Source organism: Salmo trutta, unplaced genomic scaffold (genome assembly GCF_901001165.1).
Source record: "Salmo trutta unplaced genomic scaffold, fSalTru1.1, whole genome shotgun sequence".
Taxonomy (NCBI): Eukaryota; Metazoa; Chordata; class Actinopteri; order Salmoniformes; family Salmonidae; genus Salmo; species Salmo trutta.
This window is the reverse complement of record NW_021822695.1, coordinates 112,496-130,087: the sequence shown is the minus strand read 5'-3', so window position 1 is coordinate 130,087 and position 17,592 is coordinate 112,496. Positions and strand designations below refer to the sequence as shown.

At 36.7% G+C, this 17,592-nt stretch overlaps 1 protein-coding gene across 2 annotated transcripts in view; it reads right to left on the bottom strand.

Moving 5' to 3' along the window:
- LOC115183659 (glycine receptor subunit beta) overlaps nt 1-17,592 on the bottom strand; it is a 144,500-nt gene that overhangs the window by 51,561 nt on the left and 75,347 nt on the right. Inside the window, exon 1 of one of the 2 annotated variants that reach the window (XM_029744765.1) lies at nt 17,097-17,170. The exons of the other annotated variant lie outside the window; for it this stretch is intronic. Coding sequence (XP_029600625.1) covers nt 17,097-17,136 — 40 coding nt within the window. The 5' untranslated portion in view covers nt 17,137-17,170. Of the gene's footprint in view, nt 1-17,096; nt 17,171-17,592 lie in introns of those variants that run through there. 2 annotated transcript variants of the gene reach the window in all.

Sequence of the window (17,592 nt, the reverse complement as noted above, 5' to 3'; positions counted from 1 at the left end):
TACTGTATAACAGTTCAATAGAGTCATGGGTTGTTACTGTAAAACAGTTCAATAGAGTCATGGGTTGTTACTGTATAACAGGTCAATAGAGTCATGGGTTGTTACAGTAAAACAGTTCAATAGAGTCATGGGTTGTTACTGTATAACAGTTCATTAGAGTCATGGGTTGTTACTGTATAACAGTTCAACAGAGTCATGGGTTGTTACTGTAAAACAGTTCAATAGAGTCATGGGTTGTTACTGTATAACAGGTCAATAGAGTCATGGGTTGTTACTGTATAACAGGTCAATAGAGTCATGGGTTGTTACTGTATAACAGTTCAATAGAGTCATGGGTTGTTACTGTAAAACAGTTCAATAGAGTCATGAGTTGTTACTGTATAACAGGTCAATAGAGTCATGGGTTGTTACTGTATAACAGTTCAATAGAGTCATGGGTTGTTACTGTAAAACAGTTCAATAGAGTCATGGGTTGTTACTGTATAACAGGTCAATAGAGTCATGGGTTGTTACTGTATAACAGGTCAATAGAGTCATGGGTTGTTACTGTAAAACAGTTCAATAGAGTCATGGGTTGTTACTGTATAACAGTTCAATAGAGTCATGGGTTGTTACTGTATAACAGTTCAATAGAGTCATGGGTTGTTACTGTAAAACAGTTCAATAGATTCATGGGTTGTTACTGTATAACAGGTCAATAGAGTCATGGGTTGTTACAGTAAAACAGTTCAATAGAGTCATGGGTTGTTACTGTATAACAGTTCAATAGAGTCATGGGTTGTTACTGTAAAACAGTTCAAAAGAGTCATGGGTTGTTACTGTATAACAGGTCAATAGAGTCATGGGTTGTTACAGTAAAACAGTTCAATAGAGTCATGGGTTGTTACTGTAAAACAGTTCAATAGAGTCATGGGTTAGAGTTGTTACTGTATAACAGGTCAATAGAGTCATGGGTTGTTACTGTATAACAGTTCAATAGAGTCATGGGTTAGAGTTGTTACTGTATAACAGGTTAATAGAGTCATGGGTTGTTACTGTATAACAGGTCAATAGAGTCATGGGTTGTTACTGTATAACAGTTCAATAGAGTCATGGGTTGTTACTGTAAAACAGTTCAATAGAGTCATGAGTTGTTACTGTATAACAGGTCAATAGAGTCATGGGTTGTTACTGTATAACAGTTCAATAGAGTCATGGGTTGTTACTGTAAAACAGTTCAATAGAGTCATGGGTTGTTACTGTATAACAGGTCAATAGAGTCATGGGTTGTTACTGTATAACAGGTCAATAGAGTCATGGGTTGTTACTGTAAAACAGTTCAATAGAGTCATGGGTTGTTACTGTATAACAGTTCAATAGTGTCATGGGTTGTTACTGTATAACAGTTCAATAGAGTCATGGGTTGTTACTGTAAAACAGTTCAATAGAGTCATGGGTTGTTACTGTATAACAGGTCAATAGAGTCATGGGTTGTTACAGTAAAACAGTTCAATAGAGTCATGGGTTGTTACTGTATAACAGTTCATTAGAGTCATGGGTTGTTACTGTATAACAGTTCAATAGAGTCATGGGTTGTTACTGTAAAACAGTTCAATAGAGTCATGGGTTGTTACTGTATAACAGGTCAATAGAGTCATGGGTTGTTAATGTATAACTGGTCAATAGAGTCATGGGTTGTTACTGTATAACAGTCCAATAGAGTCATGGGTTGTTACTGTAAAACAGTTCAATAGAGTCATGGGTTGTTACTGTATAACAGTTCAATAGAGTCATGGGTTGTTACTGTAAAACAGTTCAATAGAGTCATGGGTTGTTACTGTATAACAGGTCAATAGAGTCATGGGTTGTTACAGTAAAACAGTTCAATAGAGTCATGGGTTGTTACTGTATAACAGTTCATTAGAGTCATGGGTTGTTACTGTATAACAGTTCAATAGAGTCATGGGTTAGAGTTGTTACTGTATAACAGGTCAATAGAGTCATGGGTTGTTACTGTATAACAGTTCAATAGAGTCATGGGTTAGAGTTGTTACTGTATAACAGGTTAATAGAGTCATGGGTTGTTACTGTATAACAGGTCAATAGAGTCATGGGTTGTTACTGTATAACAGTTCAATAGAGTCATGGGTTGTTACTGTATAACAGGTCAATAGAGTCATGGGTTGTTAATGTAAAACAGTTCAATAGAGTCATGGGTTGTTACTGTAAAACAGTTCAATAGAGTCATGGGTTAGAGTTGTTACTGTAAAACAGGTCAATAGAGTCATGGGTTGTTACTGTATAACAGTTCAATAGAGTCATGGGTTAGAGTTGTTACTGTATAACAGGTCAATAGAGTCATGGGTTGTTACTGTATAACAGGTCAATAGAGTCACGGGTTTTTACTGTTTAACAGTTCAATAGAGTCATGGGTTGTTACTGTATAACAGGTCAATAGAGTCATGGGTTGTTACTGTAAAACAGTTCAATAGAGTCATGGGTTGTTACTGTATAACAGGTCAATAGAGTCATAGGTTGTTACTGTATAACAGTTCAATAGAGTCATGGGTTGTTACTGTAAAACAGTTCAAAAGAGTCATGGGTTGTTACTGTATAACAGGTCAATAGAGTCATGGGTTGTTACAGTAAAACAGTTCAATAGAGTCATGGGTTGTTACTGTAAAACAGTTCAATAGAGTCATGGGTTAGAGTTGTTACTGTATAACAGGTCAATAGAGTCATGGGTTGTTACTGTATAACAGGTCAATAGAGTCATGGGTTGTTACAGTAAAACAGTTCAATAGAGTCATGGGTTGTTACTGTATAACAGTTCATTAGAGTCATGGGTTGTTACTGTATAACAGTTCAACAGAGTCATGGGTTGTTACTGTAAAACAGTTCAATAGAGTCATGGGTTGTTACTGTATAACAGGTCAATAGAGTCATGGGTTGTTACTGTATAACAGGTCAATAGAGTCATGGGTTGTTACTGTATAACAGTTCAATAGAGTCATGGGTTGTTACTGTAAAACAGTTCAATAGAGTCATGAGTTGTTACTGTATAACAGGTCAATAGAGTCATGGGTTGTTACTGTATAACAGTTCAATAGAGTCATGGGTTGTTACTGTAAAACAGTTCAATAGAGTCATGGGTTGTTACTGTATAACAGGTCAATAGAGTCATGGGTTGTTACTGTATAACAGGTCAATAGAGTCATGGGTTGTTACTGTAAAACAGTTCAATAGAGTCATGGGTTGTTACTGTATAACAGTTCAATAGAGTCATGGGTTGTTACTGTATAACAGTTCAATAGAGTCATGGGTTGTTACTGTAAAACAGTTCAATAGATTCATGGGTTGTTACTGTATAACAGGTCAATAGAGTCATGGGTTGTTACAGTAAAACAGTTCAATAGAGTCATGGGTTGTTACTGTATAACAGTTCAATAGAGTCATGGGTTGTTACTGTAAAACAGTTCAATAGAGTCATGGGTTGTTACTGTATAACAGGTCAATAGAGTCATGGGTTGTTACAGTAAAACAGTTCATAGAGTCATGGGTTGTTACTGTAAAACAGTTCAATAGAGTCATGGGTTAGAGTTGTTACTGTATAACAGGTCAATAGAGTCATGGGTTGTTACTGTATAACAGTTCAATAGAGTCATGGGTTAGAGTTGTTACTGTATAACAGGTTAATAGAGTCATGGGTTGTTACTGTATAACAGGTCAATAGAGTCATGGGTTGTTACTGTATAACAGTTCAATAGAGTCATGGGTTGTTACTGTAAAACAGTTCAATAGAGTCATGAGTTGTTACTGTATAACAGGTCAATAGAGTCATGGGTTGTTACTGTATAACAGTTCAATAGAGTCATGGGTTGTTACTGTAAAACAGTTCAATAGAGTCATGGGTTGTTACTGTATAACAGGTCAATAGAGTCATGGGTTGTTACTGTATAACAGGTCAATAGAGTCATGGGTTGTTACTGTAAAACAGTTCAATAGAGTCATGGGTTGTTACTGTATAACAGTTCAATAGAGTCATGGGTTGTTACTGTATAACAGTTCAATAGAGTCATGGGTTGTTACTGTAAAACAGTTCAATAGAGTCATGGGTTGTTACTGTATAACAGGTCAATAGAGTCATGGGTTGTTACAGTAAAACAGTTCAATAGAGTCATGGGTTGTTACTGTATAACAGTTCATTAGAGTCATGGGTTGTTACTGTATAACAGTTCAATAGAGTCATGGGTTGTTACTGTAAAACAGTTCAATAGAGTCATGGGTTGTTACTGTATAACAGGTCAATAGAGTCATGGGTTGTTAATGTATAACTGGTCAATAGAGTCATGGGTTGTTACTGTATAACAGTCCAATAGAGTCATGGGTTGTTACTGTAAAACAGTTCAATAGAGTCATGGGTTGTTACTGTATAACAGTTCAATAGAGTCATGGGTTGTTACTGTAAAACAGTTCAATAGAGTCATGGGTTGTTACTGTATAACAGGTCAATAGAGTCATGGGTTGTTACAGTAAAACAGTTCAATAGAGTCATGGGTTGTTACTGTATAACAGTTCATTAGAGTCATGGGTTGTTACTGTATAACAGTTCAATAGAGTCATGGGTTAGAGTTGTTACTGTATAACAGGTCAATAGAGTCATGGGTTGTTACTGTATAACAGTTCAATAGAGTCATGGGTTAGAGTTGTTACTGTATAACAGGTTAATAGAGTCATGGGTTGTTACTGTATAACAGGTCAATAGAGTCATGGGTTGTTACTGTATAACAGTTCAATAGAGTCATGGGTTGTTACTGTATAACAGGTCAATAGAGTCATGGGTTGTTAATGTAAAACAGTTCAATAGAGTCATGGGTTGTTACTGTAAAACAGTTCAATAGAGTCATGGGTTAGAGTTGTTACTGTAAAAACAGGTCAATAGAGTCATGGGTTGTTACTGTATAACAGTTCAATAGAGTCATGGGTTAGAGTTGTTACTGTATAACAGGTCAATAGAGTCATGGGTTGTTACTGTATAACAGGTCAATAGAGTCACGGGTTTTTACTGTTTAACAGTTCAATAGAGTCATGGGTTGTTACTGTATAACAGGTCAATAGAGTCATGGGTTGTTACTGTAAAACAGTTCAATAGAGTCATGGGTTGTTACTGTATAACAGGTCAATAGAGTCATAGGTTGTTACTGTATAACAGTTCAATAGAGTCATGGGTTGTTACTGTAAAACAGTTCAAAAGAGTCATGGGTTGTTACTGTATAACAGGTCAATAGAGTCATGGGTTGTTACAGTAAACAGTTCAATAGAGTCATGGGTTGTTACTGTAAAACAGTTCAATAGAGTCATGGGTTAGAGTTGTTACTGTATAACAGGTCAATAGAGTCATGGGTTGTTACTGTATAACAGTTCAATAGAGTCATGGGTTAGAGTTGTTACTGTATAACAGGTTAATAGAGTCATGGGTTGTTACTGTATAACAGGTCAATAGAGTCATGGGTTGTTACTGTATAACAGTTCAATAGAGTCATGGGTTGTTACTGTATAACAGGTCAATAGAGTCATGGGTTGTTAATGTAAAACAGTTCAATAGAGTCATGGGTTGTTACTGTATAACAGTTCAATAGAGTCATGGGTTAGAGTTTGTTACTGTATAACAGGTCAATAGGGTCATGGGTTGTTACTGTATAACAGTTCAATAGAGTCATGGGTTAGAGTTGTTACTGTATAACAGGTCAATAGAGTCATGGGTTGTTACTGTATAACAGGTCAATAGAGTCATGGGTTGTTACTGTATAACAGTTCAATAGAGTCATGGGTTGTTACTGTATAACAGGGTCAATAGAGTCATGGGTTGTTACCTGTAAAACAGTTCAATAGAGTCATGGGTTGTTACTGTATAACAGGTCAATAGAGTCATAGGTTGTTACTGTATAACAGTTCAATTGAGTCATGGGTTGTTACTGTATAACAGGTCAATAGAGTCATGGGTTAGAGTTGTTACTGTAAAACAGTTCAACAGAGTCATGGGTTGTTACTGTATAACAGTTCAATAGAGTCATGGGTTGTTACTGTAAAACAGTTCAATAGAGTCATGGGTTGTACTGTATAACAGGTCAATAGAGTAATGGTTGTTACTGTAAAACAGTTCAATAGAGTCATGGGTTGTTACTGTAAAACAGTTCAATAGAGTCATGGGTTGTTACTGTATAACGGTCAATAGAGTCATGGGTTGTTACTGGTATAACAGGTCAATAGAGTCATGGGTTGTTACTGTATAACATTTCAATAGAGTCATGGGTTGTTACTGTAAAACAGTCAATAGAGTCATGAGTTGTTTACTGTATAACAGGTCAATAGAGTCATGGGTTGTTACTGTATAACAGTTCAATAGAGTCATGGTTGTTACTGTAAAACAGTTCAATAGAGTCATGGGTTGTTACTGTATAACAGGTCAATAGAGTCATGGGTTGTTACTGTATAACAGGTCAATAGAGTCATGGGTTGTTGCTGTAAAACAGTTCAATAGAGTCATGGGTTGTTACTGTATAACAGGTCAATAGAGTCATGGGTTGTTACAGTAAAACAGTTCAATAGAGTCATGGGTTGTTACTGTATAACAGTTCAATAGAGTCATGGGTTGTTACTGTAAAACAGTTCAATAGAGTCATGGGTTGTTACTGTATAACAGGTCAATAGAGTCATGGGTTGTTACTGTATAACAGGTCAATAGAGTCATGGGTTGTTACTGTAAAACAGTTCAATAGAGTCATGGGTTGTTACTGTATAACAGTTCAATATAGTCATGGGTTCAATAGAGTCATGGGTTGTTACTGTATAACAGTTCAATAGAGTCATGGGTTGTTACTGTAAAACAGTTCAATAGAGTCCATGGGGTTGTTACTGTATAACAGGTCAATAGAGTCATGGGTTGTTACAGTAAAACAGTTCAATAGAGTCATGGGTTGTTACTGTATAACAGTTCATTAGAGTCATGGTTTGTTACTGTATACAGTTCAATAGAGTCATGGGTTGTTACTGTAAAACAGTTCAATAGAGTCATGGGTTGTTACTGTATAACAGGTCAATAGAGTCATGGGTTGTTAATGTATAGACTGGTCAATAGAGTCATGGGTTGTTACTGTATAACAGTCCAATAGAGTCATGGTTGGTTACTGTAAAACAGTTCAATAGAGTCCATGAGTTGTTACTGTATAACAGTCATAGAGTCCATGGGTGGTTACTGTATAACATTTCAATGAGTCATGGTTGTTACTTGTAAAACAGTTCAATAGAGTCATGGGTTTGTTACTGTATAACAGGTCAATAGAGTCATGGTTTTACTGTATAACGGTCAATAGAGTCATGGGTTTTGCTGTAAAACAGTTCAATAGAGTCATGGGTTGTTTACTGTATAACAGTCAATAGAGTCATGGGTTGTTACAGTAAAAACATTTCAATAGAGTCATGGGTTGTTACTGTATAACAGTTCAATAGAGTCATGGTTGTTACTGTAAAACAGTTCCATAGAGTCATGTGGTTGTTACTGTATACAGTCAATAGAGTCATGGGTTTGTACTGTATAACAGGTCAATAGAGTCATGGGTTTGTTACTGTAAAACAGTTCATAGAGTCATGGGTTTTTACTGTAGAACAGTTCAATAGAGTCAGGGTTGTTACTGTATAACAGTTCCATAGAGTCATGGGTTGTTACTGTAAAAACAGTTCAATAGAGTCTGGGTTGTTAACTGTATAACAGGTCAATAGAGTCATGGGTTGTTACAGTAAAACAGTTCAATAGAGTCATGGGTTGTTACTGTATAACAGTTCATTAGAGTCATGGGTTGTTACTGTATAACAGTTCAATAGAGTCATGGGTTGTTACTGTAAAACAGTTCAATAGAGTCATGGGTTGTTACTGTATAACAGGTCAATAGAGTCATGGGTTGTTAATGTATAACTGGTCAATAGAGTCATGGGTTGTTACTGTATAACAGTCCAATAGAGTCATGGGTTGTTACTGTAAAACAGTTCAATAGAGTCATGAGTTGTTACTGTATAACAGGTCAATAGAGTCATGGGTTGTTACTGTATAACAGTTCAATAGAGTCATGGGTTGTTACTGTAAAACAGTTCAATATAGTCATGGGTTGTTACTGTATAACAGGTCAATAGAGTCATGGGTTGTTACTGTATAACAGGTCAATAGAGTCATGGGTTGTTACTGTAAAACAGTTCAATAGAGTCATGGGTTGTTACTGTATAACAGTTCAATAGAGTCATGGGTTGTTACTGTATAACAGTTCAATAGAGTCATGGGTTGTTACTGTAAAACAGTTCAATAGAGTCATGGGTTGTTACTGTATAACAGGTCAATAGAGGTCATGGGTTGTTACAGTAAAACAGTTTCAATAGAGTCATGGGTTGTTACTGTATAACAGTTCATAGAGTCATGGGTTGTTACTGTATAACAGTCAATAGAGTCATGGTTGTTACTGTATAACAGGTCAATAGAGTCATGGGTTGTTACAACGTAAAACAGTTCTAAGGAGAGTCATGGGGTTGTTTTACTGTATAACAGTTCATTAGAGTCATGGGTTGTTACTGTATAACGTTCAATAGAGTCATGGGTTGTTACTGTAAAACAGTTCAATAGATTCATGGGTTGTTACTGTAAATCACAGGTCAATAGAGTCATGGGTTGTTAAGGTATAACTGGTCAATAGAGTCATGGGTTGTTACGGTAGAACAGTCCAATAGAGTCATGGGTTGTTACTGTAAAACAGTTCAATAGAGTCATGAGTTGTTACTGTATAACAGGTCAATAGAGTCATGGGTTGTTACCTGGTATAACAGTTCAATAAGGTCAATGGTACTGGGTTTGTTACTGTAAACAGTTCAATAGAGTCATGGTTGTTACTGTAACAGGTCAATAGAGTCTGGGTTGTTACTGTATAACAGGTCATAGAGTCATGGGTTGTTACTGACTGTAAAAGTTCAATGAGTCATGGGTTGTTTACTGTATACAGTTCAAGAGTCATGGGTTGTTACTGTATAACAGTTCAATAGAGTCATGGGTTGTTACTGTAAAACAGTTCAATAGAGTCATGGGTTGTTACTGTATAACAGGTCATAGAGTCATGGGTTGTTACAGTAAACAGTTCAATAGAGTCATGGGTTGTTTACTGTATAACCGTTCATTAGAGTCATGGGTTGTTTACTGTATAACAGTTCATAGAGTCATGGGTTAGTGTATAACAGTTCAATAGAGTCATGGGTTGTTTACTGTAAAACAGTTTCAAAAGAGTCATGGGTTGTTACTGTATAACAGGTCAATAGAGTCATGGGTTGTTACAGTAAACAGTTCAATAGAGTTATGGGTTGTTACTGTAAAACAGTTCAATAGAGTCATGGGTTAGAGTTGTTACTGTATAACAGGTCAATAGAGTCATGGGTTGTTACTGTATAACAGTTCAATAGAGTCATGGGTTAGAGTTGTTACTGTATAACAGGTTAATAGAGTCATGGGTTGTTACTGTATAACAGGTCAATAGAGTCATGGGTTGTTACTGTATAACAGTTCATTAGAGTCATGGGTTGTTACTGTATAACAGGTCAATAGAGTCATGGGTTGTTAATGTAAAACAGTTCAATAGAGTCATGGGTTGTTACTGTATAACAGGTCAATAGAGTCATAGGTTGTTACTGTATAACAGTTCAATAGAGTCATGGGTTGTTACTGTATAACAGTTCAATAGAGTCATGGGTTGTTACTGTAAAACAGTTCAATAGAGTCATGGGTTGTTACTGTATAACAGGTCAATAGAGTCATGGGCTGTTACTGTATAACAGTTCAATAGAGTCATGGGTTGTTACTGTAAAACAGTTCAATAGAGTCATGGGTTGTTACTGTATAACAGGTCAATAGAGTCATGGGTTGTTACTGTATAACAGGTCAATAGAGTTATGGGTTGTTACTGTATAACAGTTCAATAGAGTCATGGGTTGTTACTGTATAACAGGTCAATAGAGTCATGGGTTGTTACTGTAAAACAGTTCAATAGAGTCATGGGTTGTTCCTGTACAACAGGTCAATACAGTCATGGGTTGTTACTGTATAACAGTTCAATATAGTCATGGGTTGTTACTGTATTACAGGTCAATAGAGTCATGGGTTGTTACTGTAAAACAGTTCAATAGAGTCATGGGTTGTTACTGTATAACAGTTCAATAGAGTCATGGGTTGTTACTGTAAAACAGTTCAATAGAGTCATGGGTTGTTACTGTATAACAGGTCAATAGAGTCATGGGTTGTTACTGTGATAACAGGTCAATAGAGTCATGGGTTAGAGTTGTTACTGTAAAACAGTTCAACAGAGTCATGGGTTGTTACTGTATAACAGTTCAATAGAGTCATGGGTTGTTACTGTAAACAGTTCAATAGAGTCATGGGTTGTTACTGTATAACAGGTCAATAGAGTCATGGGTTGTTACTGTATAACAGGTCAATAGAGTCATGGGTTGGTTACTGTATAACAGTTCAATAGAGTCATGTGGTTGTTACTGTAAAACAGTTCAGTAGAGTCATGGGTTGTTACTGTATAACAGGTCAATAGAGTCATGGGTTGTTACTGTAAACAGTTCAATAGAGTCATGGTTGTTACTGTATAACAGGTCAATAGAGTCATGGGTTGTTACTGGTATAACAGGTCAATAGAGTCATGGGTTGTTACTGTATAACATTTCAATAGAGTCATGGGTTGTTACTGTAAAACAGTTCAATAGAGTCATGAGTTGTTACTGTATAACAGGTCAATAGAGTCATGGGTTGTTACTGAATAACAGTTCAATAGAGTCATGGGTTGTTACTGTAAAACAGTTCAATAGAGTCATGGGTTGTTACTGTATAACAGGTCAATAGAGTCATGGTTGGTTACTGTATAACAGGTCAATAGAGTAATGGGTTGTTACTGTAAACAGTTCATAGAGTCATGGGTTTGTTACTGTATAAAAGTTCAATAGAGTCAGGGGTTGTTACTGTAATAACAGTTCAATAGAGTCATGGGTTGTTACTGTAAAACAGTTCAATAGAGTCTGGGTTGTTACTGTATAACAGGTTCAATAGAGTCATGGGTTGTTACAGTAAAAACAGTTCATATAGAGTCATGGGTTGTTACTGTATAACAGTTCAATAGAGTCATGGGTTGTTACTGTATAACAGTTCAATAGAGTCATGGGTTGTTCCTGTATAACAGTTCAATAGAGTCATGGGTTGTTACTGTAAAACAGTTCAAAAGAGTCATGGGTTGTTACTGTATAACAGGTCAATAGAGTCATGGGTTAGAGTTGTTACTGTATAACAGGTCAATAGAGTCATGGGTTGTTACTGTATAACAGTTCAATAGAGTCTGGGTTAGAGTTGTTACTGTATAACACGGTCAATAGAGTCATGGGTTGTTACTGTATAACAGGTCATAGAGTCATGGGTTGTTACTGTATAACAGTTCAATAGAGTCATGGGTTGTGTACTGTATAACGGTCAATAGAGTCATGGGTTGTTACTGTAAAAACATTCAATAGAGTCATGGGTTGTTACTGTATAACAGGTCAATAGAGTCATGGGTTAGAGTTGTTACTGTAAAACAGTTCAACAGAGTCATGGTTGTTACTGTATAACAGTTCAATAGAGTCATGGTTGTTACTGTAAAACAGTCATAGAGTCATGGGTTGTTACTGTTAACAGGTCAATAGAGTCATGGTTGTTACTGTATAACAGTTCAATAGAGTCATGGGTTGTTACTGTAAAACGTTCATAGAGTCATGGTTGTTACTGTATAACAGGTCAATAGAGTCATGGGTTTGTTACTGTAAAACAGTTCAATAAGTCATGGGGTTGTTACTGTACAACATTCATAGAGTCATGGGTTGTTACTGTAAAAACAGGCAAAGAAGTCATGGTTGTTACTGTATAACAGGTCAATAGAGTCATGGTTGTTACTGTAATAACAGTTCAATAGAGTCATGGGTTGTTACTGTAAACAGTTCATAGAGTCATGAGTTGTTACTGTATAACAGGTCAATAGAGTCATGGGTTGTTACTGTATAACAGTTCAATAGAGTCATGGGTTGTTACTGTAAACATTCAAAAGAGTCATGGGTTGTTACTGTATAAACAGGCCAATAGAGTCATGGGTTTGTTACAGTAAAACAGTTCAATAGAGTCATGGGTTGTTACTGTAAAACAGTTTCAATAGAGTCATGGGTTAGAGTTTGTTACTGTATAACAGGTCAATAGAGTCATGGGTTTTTACTGTATAACAGTTCATAGTCATGTCATGGTTTAGAGAGGTTGTTACTGTATAACAGGTTAATAGAGTCATGGGGTTGTTACTGTATAACAGGTCAATAGAGTCATGGGTTGTTACTGTATAACAGTTCAATAGAGTCTGGGTTGTTACTGTAAACAGGTCAATAGAGTCATGGGTTGTTACTGTATAACAGTTCAATAGAGTCATGGGTTGTTTACTGTTAACAGTCAATAGAGTCATGGGTTGTTACTGTAAAACGTTCAATAGAGTCATGGGTTTTACTGTATAAGTCAATAGAGTCATGGGTTAGAGTTGTTACTGTAAAACAGTTCCAAGTCATGGGTTTTACTGTATAACAGTTCATAGAGTCATGGGTTGTTACTGTAAACCATTCAATAGAGCATGGGTTGTTACTGTATAACGGTCAATAGAGTCATGGGTTGTTACTGTATAACAGTTTCAATAGAGTCATGGGTTGTTACTGTAAACAGTTCAATAGAGTCATGGGTTGTTACTGTATACAGGTCAATAGAGTCATGGGTTTGTACTGTAAAACAGTTCAATAGAGTCATGGTTGTTACTGTAAAACAGTTCAATAGAGTCATGGGTTGTTACTGTAAAACAGTCAATAGAGTCATGGGTTGTTTACTTGTATACAGGTCAATAGAGTCATGGGTTGTTACTGTATAACAGTTCAATAGAGTCATGGGTTGTTACTGTAAAACAGTTCAATAGAGTCATGAGTTGTTACTGTATAACAGGTCAATAGAGTCATGGGTTGTTACTGTATAACAGTTCAATAGAGTCATGGGTTGTTACTGTAAAACAGTTCAAAAGAGTCATGGGTTGTTACTGTATAACAGGCCAATAGAGTCATGGGTTGTTACAGTAAAACAGTTCAATAGAGTCATGGGTTGTTACTGTAAAACAGTTCAATAGAGTCATGGGTTAGAGTTGTTACTGTATAACAGGTCAATAGAGTCATGGGTTGTTACTGTATACAGTTCAATAGAGTCATGGGTTAGAGTTGTACTGTATAACAGGTTAATAGAGTCATGGGTTGTTACTGTATAACAGGTTCAATAGAGTCATGGGTTGTTACTGTATAACAGTTCAATAGAGTCATGGGTTGTTACTGTATAACAGGTCAATAGAGTCATGGGTTGTTACTGTAAAACCGTTCAATAGAGTCATGGGTTGTTACTGTATACAGGTCAATAGAGTCATAGGTTGTTACTGTATTACAGTTCAATAGAGTCATGGGTTGTTACTGTATAACAGTCAATAGAGTCATGGGTTGTTACTGTAAAACAGTTCCATAGAGTCATGGTTGTTACTGTATAACAGGTCATAGAGTCATGGGCTGTTACTGTATAACAGTTCAATAGAGTCATGGGTTGTTACTGTAAAACAGTTCAATAGAGTCATGGTTGTTACTGTATAACAGGTCATAGAGTCATGGGTTGTTACTGTATAACAGGTCAATAGAGTATGGGTTGTTACTGTATAACAGTTCAATAGAGTCATGGTTGTTCGTATAACAGGTCAATAGATCATGGTTGTTACTGTAAACAGTTCAATAGAGTCATGGGTTGTTCTGTACACAGTTCATACAGTCATGGTTGTTACTGTATAACAGTTCAATAGAGTCATGGGTTGTTACTGTATTACAGGTCAATAGAGTCATGGGTTGTTACTGTAAAACAGTTCAATAGAGTCATGGGTTGTTACTGTATAACAGTTCAAGAGTCATGGGTTGTTACGTAAACAGTTCCTAGAGTCATGGGTTGTTACTGTATAACTCAGGTCAATAGAGTCATGGGTTAGAGTTGTTACTGTAAAACAGTTCAACAGATCATGGGTTGTTACTGTATAACAGTTCATAGAGTCATGGTTTTTTCTTAAAACAGTTCAATAGAGTCATGGGTTGTTACTGTATCAGGTCAATAGAGTCATGGGTTGTTACTGTATAACGTTCAATAGAGTCATGGGTTGTTACTGTAAAACAGTTCAATAGAGTCATGGGTTGTTACTGTATAACAGGTCAATAGAGTCATGGGTTGTTACTGTAAAACAGTTCAAAGAGTCATGGGTTGTTACTGTATAACAGGTCATAGAGTCATGGGTTGTTACTGATAACAGGTCAATAGAGTCATGGGTTGTTACTGTATACAGTTCAATAGAGTCATGGTTGTTACTGTAAAACAGTTCAATAGAGTCATGAGTTGTTACTGTATAACAGGTCATAGAGTCATGGGTTGTTACTGTATACAGTTTCAATAGAGTCATGGGTGTTACTGTAAACAGTTCAATAGAGTCATGGTTGTTACTGTTAACAGGTCAATAGAGTCTGGGTTGTTACTGTATAACAGGTCAATAGAGTCATGGGTTGTTACTGTAAAACGTTCATAGAGTCATGGTTGTTCTGTATAACAGTTCAATGAGTCATGGGTTGTTACTGTATAACAGTTCAATAGAGTCATGGGTTGTTACTGTAAACAGTTCAATAGAGTCATGGTTGTTACTGTATAACAGGTCAATAGAGTCATGGGTTGTTACAGTAAAACATTTCTTTAGAGTCATGGGTTGTTACTGTATAACATTTCAATAGAGTCATGGGTTGTTACTGTATAACATTCAATAGATCATGGGTTGTTACTGTATAACAGTTCAATAGAGTCATGGGTTTTACTGTAAACAGTTCAATAGAGTCATGGGTTAGAGTTGTTACTGTATAACAGGTCAATAGAGTCATGGGTTGTTACTGTATAACAGTTCAATAGAGTCATGGGTTAGAGTTGTTACTGTAATACAGGTCAATAGAGTCTGGGTTGTTACTGTATAACAGGTCATAGAGTCTTGGGTTGTTACTGTATAACATTCAATAGATTCATGGTTGTTACTGTATAACGGTCAATAGAGTCATGGGTTGTTACTGTAAACAGTTCAATAGAGTCATGGGTTGTTACTGTATAACAGGTCAATAGAGCATAGGTTGTTTACTGTATAACAGTTCAATAGTGTCATGGGTTGTTGCTGTATAACAGTTCATAGAGTCATGGGTTGTTACTGTAAACAGTTCAATAGAGTCATGGGTTTGTTACTGTATAACAGGTCAATAGAGTCATGGGCTGTTACTGTATAACAGTTCATAGGTCATGGGTTGTTACTGTAAAACGTTCAATAGAGTCATGGGTTGTTACTGTATAACAGGTCAATAGAGTCATGGGTTGTTACTGTATAACAGGTCAATAGAGTTATGGTTGTTACTGTATAACAGTTCAATAGAGTCATGGGTTTGTTACTGATAACAGGTCAATAGAGTCATGGTTGTTACTGTATAACAGGTCAATAGAGTCATGGGTTAGAGTTGTTACTGTATACAGGTCAATAGATCAGTGGTTGTTACTGTATAACAGTCATAGAGTCATTGGTTGTTACTGTAAACAGGTCAATAGAGTCATGGGTTGTTACTGTATAACAGTCAATAGAGACATGGTTGTTACTGTATAACAGTTCATAGAGTCATGGGTTGTTACTGTATCCAGGTCAAGAGTAATGGGTTGTTACTGTATAACGGTCATAGAGTCATGGGTTGTTACTGTAAAACAGGTCATAAGTCATGGGTTTGTTACTGTATACAGTTCAATAGAGTCATGGGTTGTTACTGTAAAACATTCAATAGTCATGGGTTGTTACTGTAAAACAGTTCAATAGAGTCTGGTTTACTGTATAACAGTTCAATAGAGTCATGGGTTTGTTACTGTAAACAGTTCAATAAGTCATGGGTTGTTACTGTAAACAGGTCAATAGAGTCATGGGTTGTTACTGTAAAACAGTTCAATAGAGTCATGGGTTGTTACTGTAAAACAGTTCAATAGAGTCATGGGTTGTTACTGTATAACAGGTCAATAGAGTCGTGGGTTGTACTGTAAACATTCCAATAGAGTCATGGTTGTTACTGTATAACAGTTCAATAGAGTCATGGGTTGTTACTGTATAACAGGTCAATAGAGTCATGGGTTGTTACTGTATAACAGTTCAATACAGTCATGGCTTAGGGTTGTGTGTGTGTGTGTTTGTGTAGTTGCAACTAACCATTAAAGTTGGGTTAGGGTTGTGTGTTTAAAGGTGGGTTAGGGTTGTGTGTTTAAAGTTGTGTGTTTAAAGTTGGTTAGGGTTGTGTGTTTAAAGGTGGGTTAGGGTTGTGTGTTTAAAGGTGGGTTAGGGTTGTGTGTTTAAAGTTGGTTAGGGTTGTGTGTTTAAAGGTGGGTTAGGGTTGTGTGTTTAAAGTTGGTTTAGGGTTGTGTGTTTAAAGGTGGGTTAGGGTTGTGTGTTTAAAGGTGGGTTAGGGTTGTGTGTTTAAAGTTGGTTAGGGTTGTGTGTTAAAGGTGGGTTAGGGGGTGTGTTAAAGTTGGTTTAGGGTTGTGTGTTAAAGTTGGGTTAGGGTTGTGTGTTTAAAGGTGGGTTAGGGTTGTGTGTTTAAAGTGGTTTAGGGTTGTTGTTTAAAGTTGGGTTAGGGTTGTGTGTTTTAAAGGTGGGTTAGGCTTGTGTATTTAAAGGTGGTTAGGGTTGTGTGTTTAAAGGTGGGTTTGGGTTGTGTGTTTAAAGTTGGTTAGGGTTTGTGTTTAAATTGGTTAGGTTGTTGTGTTTAAGTTGGTTAGGGTTGTGTTTAAGGTGGGTTAGGGTTGTATGTTTAAAGTTGGGTTAGAGGTGTGTGTGTTAGTGTTAGCTTTCAATCCCATGGCGACACTCCAACCACAAGGCCATTGAGTTGGTTGTATATAGGTAACTAACCTTTAAAGTTGGGTCGTATCCGAGAGTCATATGTCACCATCAGCCTGTTGAGGATGTTGCTGGTGGAGTTGGCTGGTACCTGACAATCTTCCTCTGGAGACAACTGTCTGTAACACACACACACACATAATACACTTACTGTTACTACTACATTCACGTCATTTAGCAGACGCTCTTATCCAGAGCAACTTACAGTAGTGAATGCATACATTCTTTTTTTTTTTTTCCCGTACTGATCGAACCCACAACCCTTGCAAACACCATGCTCTACCAACTGAGCTACAGTTGGTAAGCTGTACTAACTACTACTACTCTACTGCTACTCTACTGCTACTACTGCTACTACTGCTACTACTACTACTACTGCTACTGCTACTACTACTACTACTACTGCTACTACTACTACTGCTACTTCTACTGCTACTACTACTACTACTGCTACTACTGCTACTACTGCTGCTACTACTGCTACTACTGCTGCTACTGCTACTGCTAC